Below are 22,563 nucleotides of genomic sequence, written 5' to 3'. Positions count from 1 at the left end.
TTTTTTGGATATAAGTGTTTACCTGGAATTTTAAAAGGGTAAAACAGACTTATCTATGTCCCAGAAACATTCCATAGTCATATTTCACAGCAGGAAATTACAACCGTTAGTTCTACACAAGCTTATCCAACCCATGTGAACAGACTGCAGCTATCATCTTCCACCATATATCACTTTATTATACTTCAGTTAATAAACAGACAGTATGTCTTCACGATTCTGAGACTAGTAGGTAAATTAAGAACTATCAACTGATTAAACAGTCTTGCACTGATGGGAAGCAGCACCTGAAGCCTTCAAATGTAACTACTCTAGCATTAAAATGCTAGTAAATTCCATTCTTCTCAACAAGGATGCTTCAGCACATTATAGTGGCCATGCCACTGCCACAGCTTCTGCAAGTACATCTTTTTCAGAGTGTGTCAGAAACTGTGTAACTGAGGATGTAATCACATGATCTCTCTCTTCTGGCTAAGTAAAGAGGCTAACACCTGGTGTTATTTAAGCTACACATCTGAAATTGCTGAGGCCAATAATTAAGACTAAAAAAATGTGTAGGGGAGTAGTTCTAGAATACCCATCCATTCAGTCATGGGGATAATTCAAGTTTTAGCTGAAGCACACATTTGCTGTTCTGACACTTTACCACTCAGACCAAAGGCCCACGTACATACACTACCAATCCAAGTACCTATTTAAGCCTCAAGAAGTGAATCCACAGTGAATTCTTCTTTGAGCACTTAAGCCTGAGATTCAGGTACAGCACTTCATGGTGCTACAGCTCCTACCTGAAATCTGCTTCCCCATTAATCAACAGAACTCCATCCTGCACCACACACATTTTTATATGCAGATAATTATGACAAAATTCACTCCTTCAGCTGAAACTCTTGAGAGCTTGTGAAGACGTGGGTACTCACATGAGAAACTGAAAAGAACTACATGCTAACAAGACAAAGAGTAATAAATAGCATAAAGATGACTGCTTAAGAAGTCGTACATTTGAATACATTACTAGTTCAACTGACACTCACCTTTTTCCAGAATTCTAAATGAGAAGTTAGAGGGTCCATCTTGTGTTGATGTAGACAAGTTGTCTACCTTGCTGTCCAGAGGCTTCTGAGAAGTACTAGAGCTTTTTGGTGGTTCAGAGACTTCTGGTTCTTTTTCCGCTGTGTTCTGAGACGTTGGAATATTGTATTCACTCTTTCTTGGAGGGTTAAAGCTGAAGCCAAAGAGAGAACCAGTGGCTGAAGTATTTCCAAACGTGAATGTCTTCGACTTTTCATTACTGAAAATGCTCTTGACAGATTCAGATCCAAATACAAACTTTGGAGGAGAAACCACTGTTTTTGTTGGTGTTTCAGAAGTGTTTGACACCTCTGCGACCTCTACAGTTACATCAGAAGTATCATCACCATGGCTGAGGTCAGTTCTTTCTCTGGTAGTTTCTTCTAGTACAGCTACAGCATTTTTACCACATGGAGATTCCTTCGGCGTATTGGCACGAGAAGAAAGAGGTGTTATCAGGGTCTCTCTCTCTTGGGCATGCTTTGCTTCATCAAAAATTTGCTTAAACGAGTCTGCAACATCTTGCAGCTTGAATCGCACGGCTAGAAGTTCTACTTTCCTTTCCCCATCTGCAAAGTCACATGCAGTCCACACCCATGCTCTATCAGATCCTTTCATTTGTTGCATATTCATATCTGGTGTTATCCTATGATTGGCACAGAGTTTTAGTACCTGGTCCCTTCTCATTACTATACGGACTTGTTTGTTGTCATAGTTCTGCAATATCTTGATATCCCCAATACCTCTCTCTTTCCATTGATTGGCATCTTTGTCGTATCTATAAAGCTTGGCTCTGTGACTGAAGACAACTTGCTCGTTTTCCTCACCACTGGTCACTTCCACCAGGTCAGGCAGAGGTACCACAGGTTCAAAGTACTGCCCATCTCTCTCTTCTTCTTGAGTAACATCAGAATCTTCATCTGTGCCTACTGATGTTCTGCTCTGGTTCTGCTTAGCAGGAGATTTGGATGGGCTCAAGGCAGATTTAAAGCTGAAACTGAAACCTGTGGTAGACTCTCCAAATCTAAACAGATTTTTCCTTACAGGGCTACTTGCAAGAGGTGATGCATATACAGAACTACCTACACTATCGTCCAATGCTTCTTCACGCAAGTCATAGTTATCCCATTCCAGAGTAGGCCCAGTACTTTCAGCATGTGGCTTTATAACCAGATCAGAAGTACTGCTGGCACAGGCAGGGTTTACATTTTCCTCTTCTGAAAGTTTAGTTTTGTCATCTGTCAGGAACGTTTTGAGATCTTTTAAGCCACACTTCATTTCTTCTGCTTTCTGTATAAGTTGAGCTGTCCTACCTGTATCAACAAGTTTATGGGGTGTCTGCAGTGGTATATCTAGTAGTATCCTCTGACATTCTTCAAACTTCTGTTTGAACTCCTCAGCCTGCTCTGGTGTCTTAAATTTTGCTGCCAGATGTTCCAACTTTGCATCACCATCAGAGAAGTCATTGGCCATCCACATCCATGCTTTGTCCGAGCCAGACAGCTGTTTCAAGTTCATTGTTGTTGTTATCCAGTGATTTGCACACACCTTCAGTACCTGCTCACGCCGCATTAGTATCCTTACTTTGCCATTAACTTCATTTTTAAGAATCTTCAGGTTGCCTACCCCACGTTCTTTCCACTGGCTTGTTTCTGGATCAAACCTGAACAGCTTTACTCTTTGGGAATATAACACTTTCTCATCTTCCTCTCCTGTAAATGGTTCTACTTTTTCAGGCATCTGAACTATAGGTTCAAAATGGATATCATCGCTATCTTCTGTCTTATACACATCATCATCCTTCTCACCAAGGTCAGGAGATGTGTTTGCTTTGTGATCTATTTTAGAGTCCTGCGAAGAAAACAGCTTTTCACCTGCACGTGAAAAGCCTTTGAAGTTAGGGTCTTTTTTGCCAAACTGAAAGCCTTCCTCGGGAATACTTTTTGCAAGCTCAGCAAAAGTGCTGCTATTTTGCCCAAAACCAAAGTCACCTTTCTCCTTATTTGCCATTTCTTGAAATGGGAATGTAATTCCGCTATCTGAAGGCAGCTCCTTTTTGTCTTTTTCATCAACGGTTTTTAAGCCACCAGTTGTAGACTCCTTGGATGGCTCATCTTTCTTCAAGGTATTTTTACTAGGCTCCTGTATCCCAAATTTAAATCCGCCTTCACCCACTGGCACTGAAAAGTTAAATCCTTCCTTTGCAGACTTAGCTTCAGTATCAGAAGGAATCTGAAATGTAAACAATGGTGTCTTGCCTGGCTCCACATGACCAAACTTAATGCCTTTTTCTAAGAAATCACACTTAAAGCCTGTTTCTAACTGTTCAGATAATTTACTTTTCAAGCCAAAAGTAGGAGTTGATGGAGCATCACCAGCAGGCTTACTAGATGGATTTGGTGTTTGGCTGGCTACATAGGCTGGTGAAGACCCTTCATTCCTCACGAGACAAGTACTACAATCCCACTGCCCTTCCTTTTTAGCAAAAAGCCCTTCGAATCCATTTTTCTGCGGCTTACTTGCATCGGGAACAGAACCAAACCTGGCAGCTGGGGATGCCTGAACAGTAGTTATAGGCACGCTTGGTTGACTTTGTGAGTTAGGATTCTGACAAGGACGGCAGTTCGTATCTTTTGCTTCATTTTGGACCAGGCATACAGAGCAGTCCGACTGACCTTCTTTTTTAGAAAAGGCAGTTCCCAAGTCATTTTGAATACCTGTTGGAACAGTTGCCTGGCCAAGTTTAAAGGATGTTTGTTGACCAGATACCGCTGTAGTAGTTTTGTTTGGATTCTGGCAGGCAATACACTTGGAGGCAGTGGGTTCATTTCTTACTGAACAGACAGTGCAGTCCCACTGACCTTCCTTTTTAGCAAAAGCAGATCCAAAATTGTCCTGCAGAGTGTTACCATTGGCTTTGAAACTTGTGACAGAGTCAGTTAATGGGGTGCCATGTGCTTCCCACATATCTGGATTTGGACTTTGACATGACACACAATTCTTTGCAGTTGCTTCATTTGGAATTAAACAAGTTTTACACTCCCACTGATCCTTCTTCAAGAGATGCTGCCTAAATCCAACACCAGAAGACGTTTGTAGGGCTTCCTTTCCAAGTGAAAAAGTGGTAGAGCCAGATGCAGTTGATGTAGCTGTAACGCTGCCTTTGCTATCAGTTTCACTGCCCACCCCATCTTTTGGGAACTGAAAGCCAAAGTTCGGGGTCCCAGAAAGTGATCTGCTAGGCTCCTTGATGTCCTGATTTGTTGTTTCTCTTGCGGTCCCACTACTCTGAGCCACGGATGTGTCAAGGTTTGATCCCAAGGTTTTTAAAATCTTCTGTGACTCCTCAAACTTACTTTTGAACAGCATTGCTTCCTCAGGTGTTTTAAATCTAATTGCAAGCTGTTCTGGTTTTGGCAACTCGTCTGCATAATCTAAAGCATGCCATACAAATGACTTATCTGATCCAGCATTTGGAGTTAATTTCATATCAGTATTGATGTAGTGATTTGCACAGATTTTCAGCACTTGGTCCCGTCTCATTAAGAGACGAAATTTACCAGATACTTTATGTTTCAGTATTTTCACATTTCCAATACCCCTTTCTTTCCATTCTTTAGATTCTGCATCAAAACGAAAGAGCTTGGCTCTGTTGCAGAAGAATTCTTCTTCATCTTCCTCACCTGTCTTTACTTCAATCTTGTCAGGGAGCGGCACCACAGGATCAAAATGAGGACCATCATCATCTTCATCTCCACCATGGATGCTTCCTCCCTCTGTTTCATGACTTCTATTGGCCAAATCTGAATTTGAAGTCATAAACAGAGGCTTGCTTGGTTCTTGGACACTAAACATATCAGTCTTCTCAAAACCCAGGTTTTTGTGTGCATTTTGTCCTATGCTTTCTCTAAAAGAGATGCTTGGAATACGTTTATCACCAAAACTGAAGACACTTCTTTGACTATTTGTGTGATCGTTAACTGGTTTTTGTTTGACATATCTATCATCCTGTAATGGCTTGTCAGATGTCAGAAGACCCAAGAGGCTTTCACTGCTATTAAAAGCTGTGTTACCAGGCTGTGTTGCAACCTGAAGAGAAGAAAAGGTAAAGTCTCCATCATTAGACTTGAAGTTAGTGTTGAATTTAAAAGTTGTTGGCTGACTTGACTGTGCTGGTGTTGGCAGAGGTGTTTTTGCTCCTTCTGCTGTTCCTGGCTGTCCCAATTTAGATTTTGGAAAGTCTATCACTTTTGATTCTGCAGGCTTTAAAGCCGGTGGTGCAACTGAAGGCTTTGTGAAATAACCTGGTTCAGGCAATGGTGGATTTGTGCTTGCTGGTGGAACGCTGTAATTGTAGTAATCGTCACACTCATTAGGGGAAATGAGTCTAGTAGCAGGAGGATCAAAACGCAGGGGAGTGCCATATATTTCTTGAGAAAACATACAAGCAGAAGTGTTTTGCAGAGGCGGCGTATGCATCGGTTGTTGATAAGCATATATATGTTGCTGAGGTGTAAGTCGGTTCATGCCATAGACAGGAGCCTAAAGAAAAAGCAGAAAGTAACTGCTTTGCTTGTTATGGTAGCATAGAGGACAAAGTCTTACTGCGCTGAAGTCCACATAACATGTACTCTTAAAAGCAGGGCATACTTCCAAATGAGTTTAAATGTAAACTAATTTCAACTTATTTTAAACTGATTAGTTTAAGTCTTTAAGGGCATCTGAAAACAAGCATTGAAAGAGGGGCACAAGATGAATGGGTTGGCTTTTTATGAAAAAAAAGCCTTGAAAACCCCATTCTCTTGTCATCTGCTTTGAGGGGGTGAGAGAGAGTGTGTGTGTGTGTAATGCTATCACGCATACCCTGTAGGGCACATGTACTAACATATTACAGACATTAGTAGCTTTTCCTCCCAAACCCCACATCCCAAAAATCAGGCAGGAAGATAAATTATCAGTTTATCCCTAGCAGTCCAAGTTTACCAAATACCATATAAGGAACTGCAATTACATCCAGCTACATACAGAAACAAAAAAAAAAGCAGTAATTTTCAGTAATCATTGGAAGTAGCTTAAGTGGACAGATTTGTTCTCACCTTTGTTGGTGTCACATTGGTTGCGGCAGTTCTTAGAAGGTACTGAGAGTTATAGGCAGGTGACTGACTGTAGTAAACAGATGGGCCAGTGGTTGCAACTGAAAATGAACAGCAGGAAAACAGTTTATACTTTTATTTTCTGTTGCTGTTTTCTTCAGTGGACTCTCCCAAGCAGTTTTTAATTATAAAACATTAAAACATTTCTCCAATATTTTAAAAATTCTTGTTTATTTAAGTGTTTAGATAAAAGATTCAGCAGCGACTTACCTGTTAATGGAGCTTCATGAAGATTTTGTGCTCTCTGATAACCCTCCGACATTGTATCTGTTCCATAGCTTTCAGCAGGCCACCGATGTGATGATGCATTTGAGTTGGAATTATTAAGTTTCATTTCTTGCATTTCATTCTGTCAAGACATTGTGCCGAGAGTATAAGTGTATATTACACAGGTATTTGTAGAAGAAAACATAAGGAACGGTGTCTACCCTTTTTGCTTTTTAAAAGCATGTTCATGGTTGGAAAACAAAACCAGATGCATCAAGAGATACCTCCCAGAATCATTCATGATCTGCTCATGCAGTACAAAGTGCTAAGATTGTGTTCTAAAGCCAGAAAAAACACCCAACCAACCCAACAAAACAAACCAGAGCCAAGTGGATGAGAACCAAGCTGATGAAAGCAGAACTCTTTCTGCATACAGTCCTTAGAAGGGCTGCCTCTGCACCCCCTGGCCAAGAGGTTTTTAAGCAAAAAAAAATTTACTCTTGCACTCATTTTAAGCAGATATTTACAGAAGTTAATTCCACTGATTTAAGTAGTAGTCTAGGAACCGTAAGGTAGCCCATGCTATTATCACTAAGTCTTTACCATAACTAAAAGGCCAACTGTTCTTCACTGAATATGGTGACAAAAGTGTTTACCTTTAAAGCTTCCACTTGCTGACAGATCATTTGAAGTATAGTTCTGTGATCTTCTGCCCACTGAGGAGGAGTTTTGGGAGAAAACTAAAAAAAAAGTTAATTGAATCTTGTGAGTTTTTATTCAAACATAACAATTCCCTGAAATAATAGCTGGCTAATATACCTTGTAGCTCTTGGTTGGTGAAAGACAGAACTTGGTTGGTGACGGAGTGGAATGTTTCACCTCTGAATCTACACCCTGTGATAGACCATTTCTGAAGGCAAGACTTCCCTCTTCGCCATTCTCGCCAAGTTCCTGGATCACTGTATCCAGCATTTCCCTCACAGTCTCAATAGACACCGGCAGCTATAAAGTTATTTGAAACATGAGTCACAATTGCAATTCTCGCTCAGAGCAAGAGAGACTACATTCAGAATTCCAGCTGAACAATTCACAAGGCTTTTGTTACACAAATACTCTTTTTTCAGCAAAGCTCTAGATCTGTTATGATTGGTGTAAGAAAACAATTCATACAAGCATTAATTCTATTTTTTCAAATTATCAACCTCTATAAAGAGACAGTGGCAAAAGCTGTTTATTTTAAAGCTTTCATCCACACAGTGGTCAGACCGTTCCATGATCTGTTAAATTACAGCAGTTACCCAGAGTTTACCAACCCACTGATGTTAAGCAAGTTTTTTTATTTGTCTGAGCAAAGAAATAAGTTTAAGTTGACTTAACATAAAGCTTGGTCTAAAAAAAGCTAACACAAATGCAAACTGTTTCATTTTGAAACAGTAACCAAAGCTACTGCGTCTCTGGAAGCAAGTTTTTAAAGCAAAAATTACTTACTTTCTCAGTTACAGACATATCCAAGGAGCTTTCCTCAATGATCTTCATTAGATAATGCTTGCTTTTAAGAAGATAGGTTTTGCGTTCTTCTTGTTCTTCTGGCAGCATGGCATCATTTTCAATCTCTTCTGCCTTTCTTTGGAAGATCTAAAGAATAGAATGCAGATCAAGATCAGTCAGAAGCAACTGAATAATGCAAAGCATTTCAGGATAATGCAATTTATAAACTTACCACAGCAAGATTCCAGTATGAAACCACGTTCTTAATAGCTTCAAATGCTAACAGCGCATCATCAGTTTTGCCATCAACTGCATCCAACATTGCAAATGCTATACGTGCCTCTTCTTCATATGCTGCAACCTGAAAGACCTGCAAAAAGAAAGTGAAAGGCAACTCATATCTAACAATAGAATGACACACCCATTATTTTTCTTACTATAATACAGGGAAAATACTTTTTAAAGAAAGTTGGTACCAAGGGTGTTCAGTGCCTTCCAATCATACAACTTTATTCTGGCCTGTAAAACTGTGTGTAAGGAGATTCCCCCCCCCCTTTATCAGACACTGATACTACCAAATCTCATTAATAGTTTTACAGTAATAACAACATGAGTTGTACAATGCAGAGAAAAAAATCTCACAGTTGTGTAAGTTTCTGACATAAAGCCTCTCTTACTTCAGCCTTGGCTTAGTCAATCTGTACCTGAATGTCTACACTATGGAAGTGTTTGAAGAGAGGATCAGTAGGTTCAGGAATACTCCTCCTCTTTTTGACAGTTTCCAGCATAGGCAAAACTTTTTTCCAGTAGTAGACACTTCGTCCAATGTATTCCTTCTGGTCATAGAATGAGTTAAGGCCAATACCCTGGTGAAGGAGAGGGGATAGAAGCACGTGTTATTTAAAAAAAAATTAAGTCAAACTGCTATTCATACATATCCTTCTCCTGTTCTTCTTGAACAGTTTCAAGAGTGCTTCTTTGACATAAGAGATAAACCCGGGGGGTTTATCTCAAGAACTACGTAAAGTAACATACATGTAGAAAATCACACTACAGTTAAAGACAGAGTACTTTACAGGGTGACGAGAGCAACTAATTTCCCTGACAAAATGAGAACTTATTGTTGAGAATTACTGTTCAGCTCTTTTTCCTCTCTCTGGCTGTTTATTATAGTTTGGAAAATAAAAAGAGAAAAACACCTCTGGATTCTACATAGTTAAAAATAATTTCAGCTTACTGTTTTTTGCAGGCTTTTTGCCCAGTGTATAATTAAGGCAGGTTGAAGACCATGCTTCTCCAGTGTTCGCAGAGTACTTATTCCATGCTGTACAATAAGCCTCAGTTTTGCTGCCGTTCCCGGTCTGAATATCAGAAGAAACATTCCTTGATTAGTACTCTTTACTTTTTTCATCTGCTCACATGTCATTTGCTTGATGAATATAGCCTGCAGTTTTAGTCCTAACCTGCCTCTATTTTAGAAATGCGTTGTTAGAAATGAAACTTCCATTTTTAGAGATCTTTCAAGCGTACCAAGTCCCTACTACAAAGCAGCCTTCAATGTCCAAAATATGTCAAAAAATATATTTAATTTTACAAGAATCTATTAGGACCAGTCCAAGCTGCTGCAGCAGAAGCTGCCTAAAGGCTTGATCAAATATTTCCAAACTGAGAAAGCCTTACGTTGTTTTCCTCTGAATAAGAGTACGAACAGCATCCCACCAGGATCTTTGCTTTTCGGTATAGAGCTGTTTGCAGACTGGCAATGGTGAGAATTGAGGCTGATGTGCACCGTAGTGAGAATTAAACTTCTCTTGCAATTGTAAGTTGCTCGTGAATACCACTCCGAGTAGAAATACCTGGTTTTTGTAAAAATAAATAAGTAAAAGGTATGAAACACAAACACCTAAATTGTATAGTACATTTAAGAACTTGGAAAGTTTACTTACCTCAAGGTCCAATAGGCAAATGGATTCAGGAGCATCTGTCTCAAGTCTTGATGTTTCTTGGGGCAAGTGAAAAAGCTGTTTTAGCCATTTACGCATTGGGGGTAAGACTGACATAAAGTTCCACTGCAAGCCAAGCCACACAAGGTGCTGGAGACTGCCGTTGTGCATTCGAACAGCACCTATGCAAAAAACAAAGTTGGATGCGGATGTCAACTTCCCGTAAGTCAGCAAGACTTGTATCTGATCAAAGCCGGGTTTCACATTTCACTGTGTCAGAGCAGCCAAAGATACCTGGCAGATCAATGAGCATCAAGATCCCAACTTTCACTTATGAAAGATTATAAGCTTCAAATTAGCCAAACATATCAAGGAGACAGTTCATCTGAGTGCTCAAGCCATCAACCCCTTAAGCTTCTGAGGGGGTGACTCTCAGATTTCCTTTCTCTTCCATCCTCACCATATTCAGTCCAATAGGTGACTATTTCCAGCAAACCTATTTACCTCTCCAAAATCTTTAAGGAATTATTCAAGAAGCACTTCTTTACTTTGCAATGAAGTCTAAGTCTTGCCTACATTAGGGCAGCTTTGGACAGCTATTCCAGGTATTTTTCTTCTGTTTCAATATGAAGTATTTGTAGAAGAGCTTCTGGTACAGAAAGTTGTGTTGAGTTTCAGCAAGTAACACCTCTTACCAATATCATATTTATTAAGTTCCACTTGCACTGGTGCTTGTGTACTGACATTTCCAATATCATCTGTGCCAATAAAAGATCTCTCTCTGGAAGCTCCGCTCTCAAACAGGCTATCAAACAATGTAAACAAACCACTCTTGTTTGCAAAAGATTCCACAATCTCTTTAAAGAAGTCTTGCTTGCCATGGCTTAAGTTCAGCAGCATATGACCTAGAAAACAAAAATATCGCTTCACATAAAGCAGTGAACACAAGGAAAGTAGTATTTGATACACTGGACTGTTCTTGCTACCAAAGGCTGGGGTGGGAATCAGGATTTCCCCTTATGAAACTTACAGGTTGTGATTTCTCCCTGTAATTAGGTCAGTGTTTCAGCACATAGGCTTTCCAAGCTTTTATTGACAACAATCACAAGGCATTTGTAAATCCAGTTCTTCAGGAAAAACAAAGCCAACCCATTGTTACTATTCTAGGGACACTGCAACTGCCCTTAAAATAAGCAGCTATAATGCAAGTAGCAGCCTGTCTTATCAAAGGCCATTCTGAAACAATTGGACCTGATGCCTAGTGGGTTTGTTTGCTTTCATCTAGGCCCTGCAAGAGTTTGTAGACTGAAAAACTGCCTATACGTAGCAGCAAAAAGGGAAAGTTGATGAACAAGTAAGAGGATGGAAAGGACAGGGAAACGCCAATATTTTCTTTTCCTCTTGGGTCTAACAATATTTGCAAAATAGTTCCAGCAGGCAGAAGCCATTTCCAGTAGATTAAGAGACCATAAAAGTTAAATTCCATCTTGGTGTGCTGGAGAGGCAAAAAGGGGGAAAAACAAACACACTTGGGAAAAAAGAAAGAAGAGAACACACTCTACTAGCATGCTAAAGAGAAGAAAAAAAAACTTTGTCAGGATCAAACTACTGTTTAGTTTTACATATGTAGCCAGAATCTAGAAGGTTCTATTGCATATTGAAGTGCTAACATTACATTTCAAGATAACAACTGTGTCCTTTAACAAACTGCTTAGCTCTTAAAGTGACTATCTCTAAGATAGAACTATGTAGCTATTTTCATTACCAGACTGGCTTTTTCGATCACAGGCCAACATTTCTAGCACATCTTGTCCATTTTGATCCCCCTTTATTAGTTTTGACTTTGGTTTAGGAACCTGTTGAAATAAGGAGAGAATTGTTACAGCTTTTTCACAATAAGAACAGATCATTTAGTGTTAAGAATTAAGAAACAAGCTTCTTTTTAACATTAGAAACCTACAGGAAAAAAACCATGTAATTAATTCTGAAGGTACTATGGCACATACCCCAGGGTGAGAGAGGGGGCAGGGAATCCACCCAAAACACACAAAACCCCGAGGCAGGCAATTATAGCTATTGCAAGTAACATGAAACACACAAGAGCAAGTAATATCTGGAATGCAAGCAGTGGCATAAAAAGGACAATCAATTTTCCTTCATAAGGCAAAGAATTAAGCTTAATTTCAGTTCTGCTGACTACACAGCAACTATATAGGAACTATTCAGTTCATCCCCCTTCCTCCCAATAGCAATAAGCCTAATACTTAACATATGTGTTCAGCTGTATTACAGAAATGGAATATCCTGTAGGAAAGAAACTCACTAACCTAGCATCAGGTTATTTTGACAAGGGAAACAGCTGAAGATACAGTTTCACACTATTCATGTCATTTGAAACCTTTTAAAGAATTGTGAAAGAGCAGGGTTTGGTGAGTGAGGAGGGAGTCTTTCCCTAGGCACACAAACACTAGTTTCTCTCAGGAATACAGGAGCTCAACACACACAGCAAGAACACTTCAAGAATGGCATCAACTAAAGGCGTAAACTGAAAAACTACTTACCTGGAAACTTATCAGATAACACAATGCTGCTAGCTCACACACAACTCTCCACTGTGCCTCGTTGTGTTGTGCCATTTTCAGTAGCAAAGTTCCAGCATGCATGTATAGCTGCCCTTTCATTTCCACAAAGGTACGAGACAACTCATCAGCCCCATTCACATATGGTTTCACTGACTGAAGCACACGATCAAAGCTGAAATGTAGAGAAGACTCTGTTTAGACTGAGTCCTGGCAAAAAGCTATAGCAGATGCTTTTGGTTGTTGGCTGTGAAACAAGTAACTTCATAAGTCAATGGTTAGTAGTACCATCTCTGTTGCTTAAGCCTTAGCTGCACTAGGAAGTACAATAATGATCTCAAACACCCAAAGCTCTCCACTTAGTTTACTGAAATAAAACCTACTAATTATTACCTAGGTATTTACAGCCTTTTTCATCACATCTTTGCACAGCTGCTTGCAAAACTATTCTCCCAAACCACGTGGATAAACTTGTTCACTACTGCAGTTTGAGACACATGCAGAAGGCACCAGTCACTGCTCCTCCCTTTCCTTCATTCATCAGAAAGGCCCAATACACAGCTAGAGGTGCTCTTCAAAAAATAGAAGATCCTGCAGAAATTTCGGTAGCTGTAGGCTAGTACATACACAACCCCCACTCAGGGGAGGCTTTCAAGAACACAGTTAAAACACTCTTTCAATTATTGGACAAAACTATAATGGCATTGCTATAACCTGGAGCTGTTTCAGATGTAATCACCTTGAAAGGCTCTAATACAGTGGCAGCAGGAAACCCAAGGAGAACAAGAAAACAAACATACTTGGGCATCAAGCATTTCTCATCCATTGCCTGTACTGCTTCAAATACTCATTCAAGATTAACAGCCTGAAGAACAGGCATTGCATAATCAAGGCACAAAGGTAAGTCAATAAAAGCCAGTAAGAAAGGGAAGATAACAGAAAGAAACACAAATCTTAATGAATATATTGACTATAAACATTTTGTACTGCTCTAGGTGTGCCACAGATGATATGTCTTGAAGTCAGCTGGTTTAGCTGGCCCTGTGACACCACCAGTTTTCCCTGAAGCAGTGTTCTTACTGCAAGCGGCTTCCTCCTTCCCAATTACACTATATACCTAAAGTTCCTAATTATTCCAGTATGTGTGATGTTAATTTAGAACAAAATGACCAGGACAAGGCTGATACACAAGAGGTGGGTTTGGGTTTTTTTGTTTTGTGGGGTTTTCTTCTGGTTTTTTGTTTGTTTGTTCAGTTGGGTTTTTTTTTAATTGCCTGGGAAATTGTGATTAAACAACTGCTGAAATACAGAACAACATTCTCTTACTGAAGAGAAAGAAGGTACAAAGTCAGTTGACCCAAGATATCGATGAGTCTTCTCCATGGCTGTGTGCTGACTATTCAAACAAGGCTTGCATCTCCGTCAAAAGATAACTTGGGGGTCTTACTGGGTTTGAACCATTCTTAGTGGCTAGTACAGAAAATCACATCTCCCATCCACTAACAAGGCAGGCAGTGAAACTGAAGCTTGGTAGATGTTCTGTGACCCAGAAAAACAAACAACCAAACACCAAACAAAAAAAACCCCAAATCCAAACAAACACCAAAACCCCCACAACTCTTAGATTTTTTTTCAAGTACAGGAAAGTTAAAACACTACCTTTCAAGTGCCTCTCTGCATTCCTGAACATCTCTAGAAGAAAGCATCATTTTGACAAAGCTGGAATAGGCCAGCAGATGATCTTTCTTGATAGCTCTCCAGTTATTTTTATCAGACTCCAAGTCTTGTAAAGATTCCAGATATTCCTAAAGAAGAAAGTTCATCACAGGATAAGGAACAGTCATCCTTCCATGAAGGCAAGGGCAGTACTTCTCCAAAAACATATTAGTAGCATTTACTGCATAATCCAGTTTCACAGTTGAGACCTTAACATACTCTTCAGCAGCAAAGTTCCAGGGAACTATTTGCCTGAGCAATTTTATCCCTAATGGAACTGCTGTATCTAACTCAGCTTTTGAAATTAGAAACTCAAGAGCTCTATAAGGCTTAAATTTAGGGAGAAAATTCCAATTAAAAAAACCCAAAAAGTATTTTGTAATTCCACCGGTTTCAGTAGACTTGCATTTGAAGGCGTTAAACCACTTGAGAAATAGCTGTCAGAGTAATGACACTAAGAGAAATAGACCAGTTAAAAAGATAGGAAGGCTATCACAGGATCAAAGTATGATTAAACACCTCAAATGTCTCTACAACACAGGAACACCATTCCAAGCTTGACTGCAAAGGTATTTTCTTCTCTGCCTCCTGGCAATGGAGCACAGCATCTCTTAATCTATTATTTGAACGGTAGAGCGCAACTAGTCTGATGTTTATGTAGACATCATCTGGTCTTGCATAAAGTTCTGATTGAATCAAGTCAAAAAGCTGGTTCCATCCATCTTCACCTTTACAATCCAATAGCTGCTCCTATTAAACATGAAGGCAACACGTTAGTATTTCATTTCCCACATGAGTCTCTTCAGCAACTACAATACCAAAAGGTTTTCTTTCCTCTTCTATGTAGACTCCCATTACCCAAACTACACCGCTCGTGGTAGCTTTCAGGTATTACATAAAGTTTGATGAAATACTCAAATATTTAAAAATGGAGATAACTGTCACAGAAGAAAGTCCTCAGAAGAATTTGCCTCTTACCAATGGTAAGCAATGCTTGTCAAACCATTTGGTTCAATGACAGCATACTTAAAACTTTCATGTGGCTGCTGCCTAGCTACACAGAATTAATATACCTGCGCAAAAGTGAGACTGCATGACAGGAAGCATTTACACAGTATTTGAGAGTTACAGACTGTCTCACATCCTGCAGAGTTGATCATAATACAGATTTAAAAACAAAAAAGCAGTGTAAAGGCAAGAAAGCCTGAGTTCACAGGCCTGCTACCTTCCTGCCAGTCTCACAACAGAAAGATCAAGTAGTGCCTGTCTAGTCTTAACTCCTCAGATGAGATAACTTAACAGTTTCTCAGCATTCTTGAAGAAGATTAACCTTGAAACATTAAAAGAGGTATGAAAGCCTGTAGCTGCAGCTTTCTTGAAAGCTAGACAAAAACACCAGACTGCAAAGAAAGTAACATCCAATAGATTTAGTATTATAGATTCTAAAATAATTTAGCCAGGAAGAGGTTTGCGTGATGTAACATGCAAAAAGTACTCAATCAGATGCTGAAGGTTTCTTAAAGTCACAGAACAAGGGTAATTTGGAATTTACCTTCAACCTGTAAACAGCAGGACTCCCAGGGAAGAGCTTAGCAGCTCTCTCAACCCAGTATTTTGCTCTTCCATCAGTAATATTGTTATTGCACAGTAACTCTGCAATCTTCAATACAAGATCTTTCTGTGTTGGGTTCAACTCCACTGAACGCTAGTTTCCCCCATGCACACACAGGAGGGGAAGGAAAAAAAAAAGTAACTTGATTTTACAATCCATATAGAACAGAAAAGAAAGTTATCCCCTCACAAAGAGACCCAGCTATTCAAATTAATTAGATCTTTCAATATAGAATATATTTAAAAAGCCTTTCTAAATGCCACCACCAGTTTACAGCACTCAGATACAACTGCTGGAATTCAGAAAAGCATAAGAAATAATGCAAAAGCCAGCTCCTCTGCATCTACCACTAGTCACTGCTATACACAGGCAGTAGGACTACAAGGACCTCCAGCCAGATGTGGATGCTTTTAAAAAATGAATAGTTAAGACACAGTTTAAGAAGTGTAATAGCACTTCACAGAGCTGTGTTGGCAACCAGACTTCTGAGCACATCATCTCCCTCCCCAAAACTAGAAGGCAGACATTCCGATCAGGAATTTGACATTTATGTGCTTGCCTAATTAAAATTAGATTTGATCCTCCCTTCTGTTCCCACCCCGTCCTAAACCAACCAAACAAAAAACCCACTAGGCCTACAGTCTTCTAGTAGCAACTAGATTCCTACTGTCATCACTGTCCACATTAAGGAATTCTACAACAGCCACAGAGCCTTAGTCTAAAAGGCGACATATGACATGGGAAGAATTTAACAGCAGGTAGCACAAAGATCAAGTCCAGAACAAAAAACAAAGATTCAACTTAAAAATATACTACTGAAGCAAGTGATACCAAGTGAAGAATCACCTCTGCCGGATTTCATGTGCTTTCCATTGTCAAATGTGTATAAGTAATATAGTTTTTCCAGCAATATGTTTTCTTCTGTGGGTTTCAGAATGTCCAGCACAGAAGGATTTTAAAAGTCTATTTACAAAGGAATAAAGCAGGACATCAGGGGTCAGTGTAGTCCTTACCTTGTAACACCCAAAAGCTTTTTCTACATTATCCTCAGCTTCATAAATCTGTCCAAGGAATCTGTGTGCTTTGGGATCTCTTTCCTGTACATTGAGGTATGTTGATATATACCTATGGAGGGAGAAAAAGGTCAGTTACTCAACCAATATTTTTCAATAATACTCCCTCCCCTGACCTATAATGGTAACTTAATCTGCCATATGGGAAATACAGGTGTATTTTGTTCCAGATACCTTGACTGGACCTTAAAATAAGAAGTAACATTGTTTTACATGTACAGACACTACTTACTTGCCAGCAAGTATTTGTTTATCAAAAAAAAGCAGTAGTTCGCAGAAACAGTAAGAACTACATAATACAGCACGAGAAAAAAAAAGCCATTTCAACCAGAAGTGTTTTTCAGTAACACATAACTAATCTTCTTTTAAGTTGTTGTTTTATAAAGATTTAAATGGCATCCAACACCCACATTTTCTGCTACCTTAAAACAGCATGATATTGATCTTGCTTTCTCTGGTCTACTTCGTAATCATTTAGCTTTTCTCTTATACTGTAGAGAACAGAAAAAACCACACACACCAATGTATGTTACCTTTTAGCAAGTTCATATTCTTTTATTTCAAAATACAGCTTAGCAAAGAGGAATCCTTTCATCGATTTCTGAAGGAGAAAAAACATGACAGACATTTTAGAAGCATGGTACTTTTAAAAGAATTCAAGAAGGTGAGTCTTCTTTTCAACAATGCATAATACTTTTGAATGACTGATTTTGTCAACTAGTTATCAGCTCAAATCCACTCATATTTTAAGGGTTTGTTTTTGAAAGATGCAGGATTAAGAATGAAAAGAGTTTTTCCTACAATTGGCAAAGGCTACTAGGCAAAGTAGAGATTACAAGTGAAGCAAGCAACAACCCCTTATGCATGTGGCATTTCATAAACACTTCTGATTAAAGAGAGTGGAAGAAAGGGGTCAGCTACATTTAATCTCTTTTACTGCAATGTAGCAAAGGAAAAAAATCCTACAAACCAAGAGTGATCTGTCATTTAGCTCTGCTGTACTATACTATCATCAGATACTACTGTTTAAATATACTTATGGAGAACACAATTTCTACCTAAGTCATTCTCAGTTTGGGTAAGAAGTGTATTTATACAGTAGTTTATTTCTGATGTTGCCCACCTAAGATAACTTGAATATACACACTCCATAAGTGAAAGGTTAAACATCTCCAAAGGTATTTCTTGGGGGGTAGAACAAAGAAGCAACAAAGGGAAAGCAAAAAAAAAATACAACACAGAGAGCCAGACGGCAGAAGCACGGACAGGAGGAAAACAGTGAAAGGAATGAGCTGAAGAACTAAGACACAAGCAAAAATGTGAAGGTAGAAGTAAACCAGACAGAAATTTAAAGCTTGAGCTCCCAGTATCAGTTCAAAAGTAGTTTTGCTTGTGAACCAAAAAATACTGGAACTAGTTACACCTATGATTCCAAGCAAGCACATACATTTTGAATACACTTGAATTGCTAGTCTCCCTCCCTCTCCCACCCCCGCTATCCATACAAAATTCTAAGTGATTTAGAATGAAACAAGTCCTCCTAAGATACTTCAAGTTTTCAGCCTGTATTTTTGAAGTAGGTTATAAAAAGGAAACACTGAAACATGTCAGTGTGGAGTCACACTTGGCATCTCCTTTTAAACACAGATGAAAAGAAACCTCTAAATAAATGCTTTGTAGCCTTATAAGCACGCCCCTCAAAATCAACACAAGAAAACCAGTAACTATTTCCACCATTGACTGTGCTATACAATTAGTTGTAAGCATTTCTTAAAAAAAACCCCAAACCCAATTAAATACGTACCAGTTGGCCTTAAGCACAACAAGAGAGAAATTTTTGTTGTTGTTGTTGAATTCAGTAGGAATATCAAAACAATTGAGGGAACATCTCTGGTTCTGGCAGTGATGTAGCTGAAATTGCCTGGCCTAAACAGCACCCAAGTCAATTAAGCAAAGTCACAGGACAACTTTGTTACTCTGGGGAGAGGTACAAATGATGATGGTGTATACAGGCCCTGCATAAAGGCCCTACTGCATAATGGTGAACATGGATGCATTCATGCTATACAACACACTGCTGAATATTCTACCTTTGCAATAAAAATCAATTCAGAGCAGCAGAACAGGATCTTTCAGGATTAAATAGCTCCCATGAATTGCATCAGACTGCTCACTGTGACCTGTACACCATTTTCCAAATATAATGGAAAAATCATACAATAACCATGCAGAGCTCCTCATCCTTCTGTCTAGTTACTAAAAATACAGTAGGAAAGTTATTTTCTCTCAGTTCTCCCTCTCTTAATACTGCTATTTCACAAAGCAGTCATACAGACAAGAATATTAATCGCACAGCACATGAAAGAAAACTGAAAGTGTCTCACATGTTCCTTGAGTTCTTTATTTTTCTAAGAACATGCTCAGGAAACTTAGGAACTACACTCTCACAAAACTGAATAATTCTGTACTTAGGGAGCTGGTGGGCTGTTTAAAGCTATAGTAAGGCCTACCAGGTGTAAAAAAGGCAGGTGCACAGCTCTGGTAAGCCACTGCTCCGGGTTAGGGAAGGGATCTCCAGCAAGCGAAAGCCCATACCCTTCCTCTCGGCACCTTCCCCTACCTCACTCGGCTTAAGGAAACCCGGAGTCAACAGGGACTCGGAGACACACCCAGAGACACCAGAACTCCCTTTTCCCCCTGCCACCAGGGAGGAGGAAGGGCAGAGCGCACCGAGCCCCGGCACCGCGGCGCCCGGCGCGGGGGGCCGCAGCACACGCCGAAAGCAGCCGGTCCCCGCCCTGGGCCCGGTCCGTGCCGGCGGCCCGGCTGCACGGGAGGTGGCCTCCTCTCGGGAAGCGGGGGAAGGAGGGCGACCGCCGCCGCCCCACGCCAGCCGCCGGGCGAGGCGGGGGAGGGGGACCCCACCACGGGCCGCACCAAACCAGGCCAGGGCCGGGCGGCCGCCAGCAACCCCAACGCCCCCGGGCACCGGCACGGGCGGGAAGGGCGAGGCCACCCGGGGCCCGCCGCCGGCATCGCTCACCTCTCTGGGGGAAGGCGCGGCGGCCTGCACGGAGGCGACGTACCGCTCCACTTCGGGCTTCGTGCGCCTCATGTTGGCGCCGCGGCGGGGGCCGCGCCCGGCCTCCCTCCGGACTGAGCGCCTTCTCCACCGGCCTCGGCGCGGCGCCTTCGCGGGGGGAAGCAGAAAGAGGAAGAAGGAGGAAGCCGCCGAGGGACTCGGCCGCCTCCACCCGTTACGCAAGTTCCCGCGCAACCGCACAGGGCGCGCGGCCTCGGCTACTGCGCAAGAGCCGACGGCTCCGGGGGAGGGCGGGGCCTCCGCCGGCACCGCGCATGCGCCCCGCGGCGGAGGCGCGCAGGCGCGGCAGGGTGGGGGGCGGAGCCAGGCGAGGGGCGCGGGCCTCCTGAGGGGCGGGAGCGGGGCCGGGGCGGGGGCAGGGCCGAGCTCCCGCCAGCTTCGGCTTTGTGTCCCCCTACCTTTGAAGGGGGACCTGATCGTCGCTCTGTTGTTGCTAGACCAGCTTCCACTCGTTGGGGAAGCCTTAGCTGTCACAGAAGATCTTCACGCGCGTGGAGCCGTGCATTAGTTTTCTCACCTATGAACCGTAAATCCGTAAGCATGGGTCTTCTCGCTGAGACCCACTGCTCTAGGAAACGAGTTTCCAAATATTGTAGCAGCTTTGGTGAGAAACCGTATTTTACAGGTACTGTGAATAGCACAATTACATTCTTTGTTACGATCCTGCTGTACAGCTGGGAGCATGGATCAGAAGATGATGAGATCAGGAGCCCTCGAAAGGAGAAATTCGCAAGCTGCGCCTCTAAGGTTGGTGGTGCTGAGCGCTGGTGGTTGCCCCGCGGTGTAATTGCTAGCTGGCAGCCTCGGATTCTGCTCGCTGGAATTGCCCGTCTCATCGCTCCACTGCCGGTTCAGGCACTTGGGTCAAAATGAGGCCACTGGGCTCTGTCTCCCGAGAAGCGTCATTAAAAATTTGTCCCATTCTCAATCTGAAGCAACCCATTAACAGCTGTATGATTCCTGCTACACCTGAAAAATACTGACATCCCCAAAGCTTTTGCCATCTTTGCCAGAAAAATAAAAAAACATAACCCAACTTGTTCCTGCAAGGAGATCAGCATCATCCATGTCATACCCTGGCTGAAAGAATCAATCCTCTCTTTTACTATTTGCTCTGTTAATGGTGATTTATTTAGACATTGGAATAATGTCCTAAGAAGAAAGAGGATCTTTTTTCCTCTGTCCTGTTTTGAATGGCATGCCTACAGCTGGGGTTACCAAATAATTTATCAGCACCTGCCAGGCTAAGTAATAAAAGTCTTGGTGCTAGTGCAGAGGAGAACGCTAAGAGTTGGCTCAGTTGGCTCACCGGAGGAAATTTCTGCTCTTCAGCTGATGGGGAGGCATAGGGCAGTGCCTTCATACAGACAAGGTCCAGGGCCTTGACAGCGGTCACAGTCTCTCACCCATGCCTGCAGAAGTGGCAACCCCCCAGGTTGTCCCCGGCAGCTGCAACACGAGGAAGGCAGCTCACCAGGTGGGACAGCAGTTGACTGTTGTGCCACCCCTGCAACCTGCCTGTGCTGAGCTTGGCTCGGTACCTATCCGTTGGAACACAGCACAGGGCTTGCCACTGCCCGCAGCAGAAAGGCTTTAGGCTCCGCTTCTCCCTACGGCTACATCCATTGGGATTTCCTACTGTTAGTCTAAGCAGGGGCTTCAATAAGAATCTCTCTTGCCCATGCTTGATCAATCCCACACAGCAGAAAGGGGTGAAGCTTGTGAGGCATCCATTCCCACATCCCAGGCTCACCCCTGCCTTTGAGAGACCTATAGGGGTCATAGGTAGGAAAACAATAATAAACTCTGCCTCTTTCATGAAAGTATCTCCAGCTATGCAAAATATTTGTAATACTGACAGGCCAGGAAGTGAGCTTCAACACCAGACCTGTAATTGTCCAGGCTGCCTAATTGCTAGCTTGTGCCCTGGCTCTGTTTTGCAACTGCTTTTAATTAATCCTCTTCATAACAATGTCCAAGGGTATTATTTCAATGACAGTTCACTCCAAAGAGAGCTCCCCAAGAGAGCAGTGTGGATTTGGGAACCCACCACTTGAGATAGGACTCCAATAATTAAAAAAATTCACCACGAGGGTGACTAAGCACTGGAACATATTGTCCACAAAGGTCTGTGAAATCTTCCATGGAGATACTCACAGCTTGGCTGAGGAAGACATTCAGTACTGATCCAGCTTTGAAGTTAGACCTGCTTTGAGCGGATGGTTGGGCTAGCTGACCTCTAGCAGTCCCTTCCAACCAATATGCTTCCCTGATTCATCAGGCTTTGAACACTCAAGTGCTCTCAGATGCTCTCAGCGCTGCATCGCGAGGTCTGAGATGCACATGCTCACGTTTATGAAATAGAAACTGCTGTCTTGGTGAACTGTAGCACAGCGTTTGCATCAGGAACTTGGAAAACAGAAAACAAACCATACTGTGTTAGGGCCACAGAGTCAACAGGAGACCTGTGGCTGCACAGTGCAAAGAAGGCCACTGAGTTGTAGATGAAAGTAACCCCAAGCAATGTGGATGTTATCCAGGTCTTGCCATTTAGTCTCCTGGTTAGGGACCCTTCCCGACTCTTTGAGAAGTAAGGTTATGCATGCATAGGCTGAAGG

The 22,563-nt window shown here is 41.6% G+C and overlaps 1 protein-coding gene across 2 annotated transcripts in view; it reads right to left on the bottom strand.

Moving 5' to 3' along the window:
* RGPD4 (RANBP2 like and GRIP domain containing 4) overlaps nt 1-20,140 on the bottom strand; it is a 33,664-nt gene extending 13,524 nt beyond the window's left edge. Inside the window, exons 1-20 of one of the 2 annotated variants that reach the window (XM_064439698.1) lie at nt 19,886-20,140; nt 17,376-17,443; nt 16,783-16,894; nt 15,710-15,862; nt 14,677-14,907; nt 14,101-14,246; nt 12,424-12,616; nt 11,628-11,718; nt 10,558-10,767; nt 9,866-10,044; nt 9,600-9,775; nt 9,157-9,280; nt 8,624-8,785; nt 8,152-8,289; nt 7,920-8,066; nt 7,251-7,433; nt 7,088-7,171; nt 6,435-6,573; nt 6,168-6,265; nt 1,035-5,613 (exon numbers count right to left, since the gene is read on the bottom strand). In XM_064439698.1, coding sequence (XP_064295768.1) covers nt 1,035-5,613; nt 6,168-6,265; nt 6,435-6,573; nt 7,088-7,171; nt 7,251-7,433; nt 7,920-8,066; nt 8,152-8,289; nt 8,624-8,785; nt 9,157-9,280; nt 9,600-9,775; nt 9,866-10,044; nt 10,558-10,767; nt 11,628-11,718; nt 12,424-12,616; nt 14,101-14,246; nt 14,677-14,907; nt 15,710-15,862; nt 16,783-16,894; nt 17,376-17,443; nt 19,886-19,957 — 7,285 coding nt within the window. In that variant the 5' untranslated portion in view covers nt 19,958-20,140. The remainder of the gene's footprint in view (nt 1-1,034; nt 5,614-6,167; nt 6,266-6,434; nt 6,574-7,087; nt 7,172-7,250; nt 7,434-7,919; nt 8,067-8,151; nt 8,290-8,623; nt 8,786-9,156; nt 9,281-9,599; nt 9,776-9,865; nt 10,045-10,557; nt 10,768-11,627; nt 11,719-12,423; nt 12,617-14,100; nt 14,247-14,676; nt 14,908-15,709; nt 15,863-16,782; nt 16,895-17,375; nt 17,444-19,885) is intronic. The other variant, XM_064439689.1, reaches the window with a different exon arrangement.
* Between the last annotated feature and the right edge of the window lie 2,423 nt (nt 20,141-22,563).

This window comes from Phalacrocorax carbo, chromosome 1 (assembly GCF_963921805.1).
Source record: "Phalacrocorax carbo chromosome 1, bPhaCar2.1, whole genome shotgun sequence".
Taxonomy (NCBI): Eukaryota; Metazoa; Chordata; class Aves; order Suliformes; family Phalacrocoracidae; genus Phalacrocorax; species Phalacrocorax carbo.
Note: the sequence above shows the minus strand (reverse complement) of the source record. Positions and strands in the feature narration are given on the sequence as shown.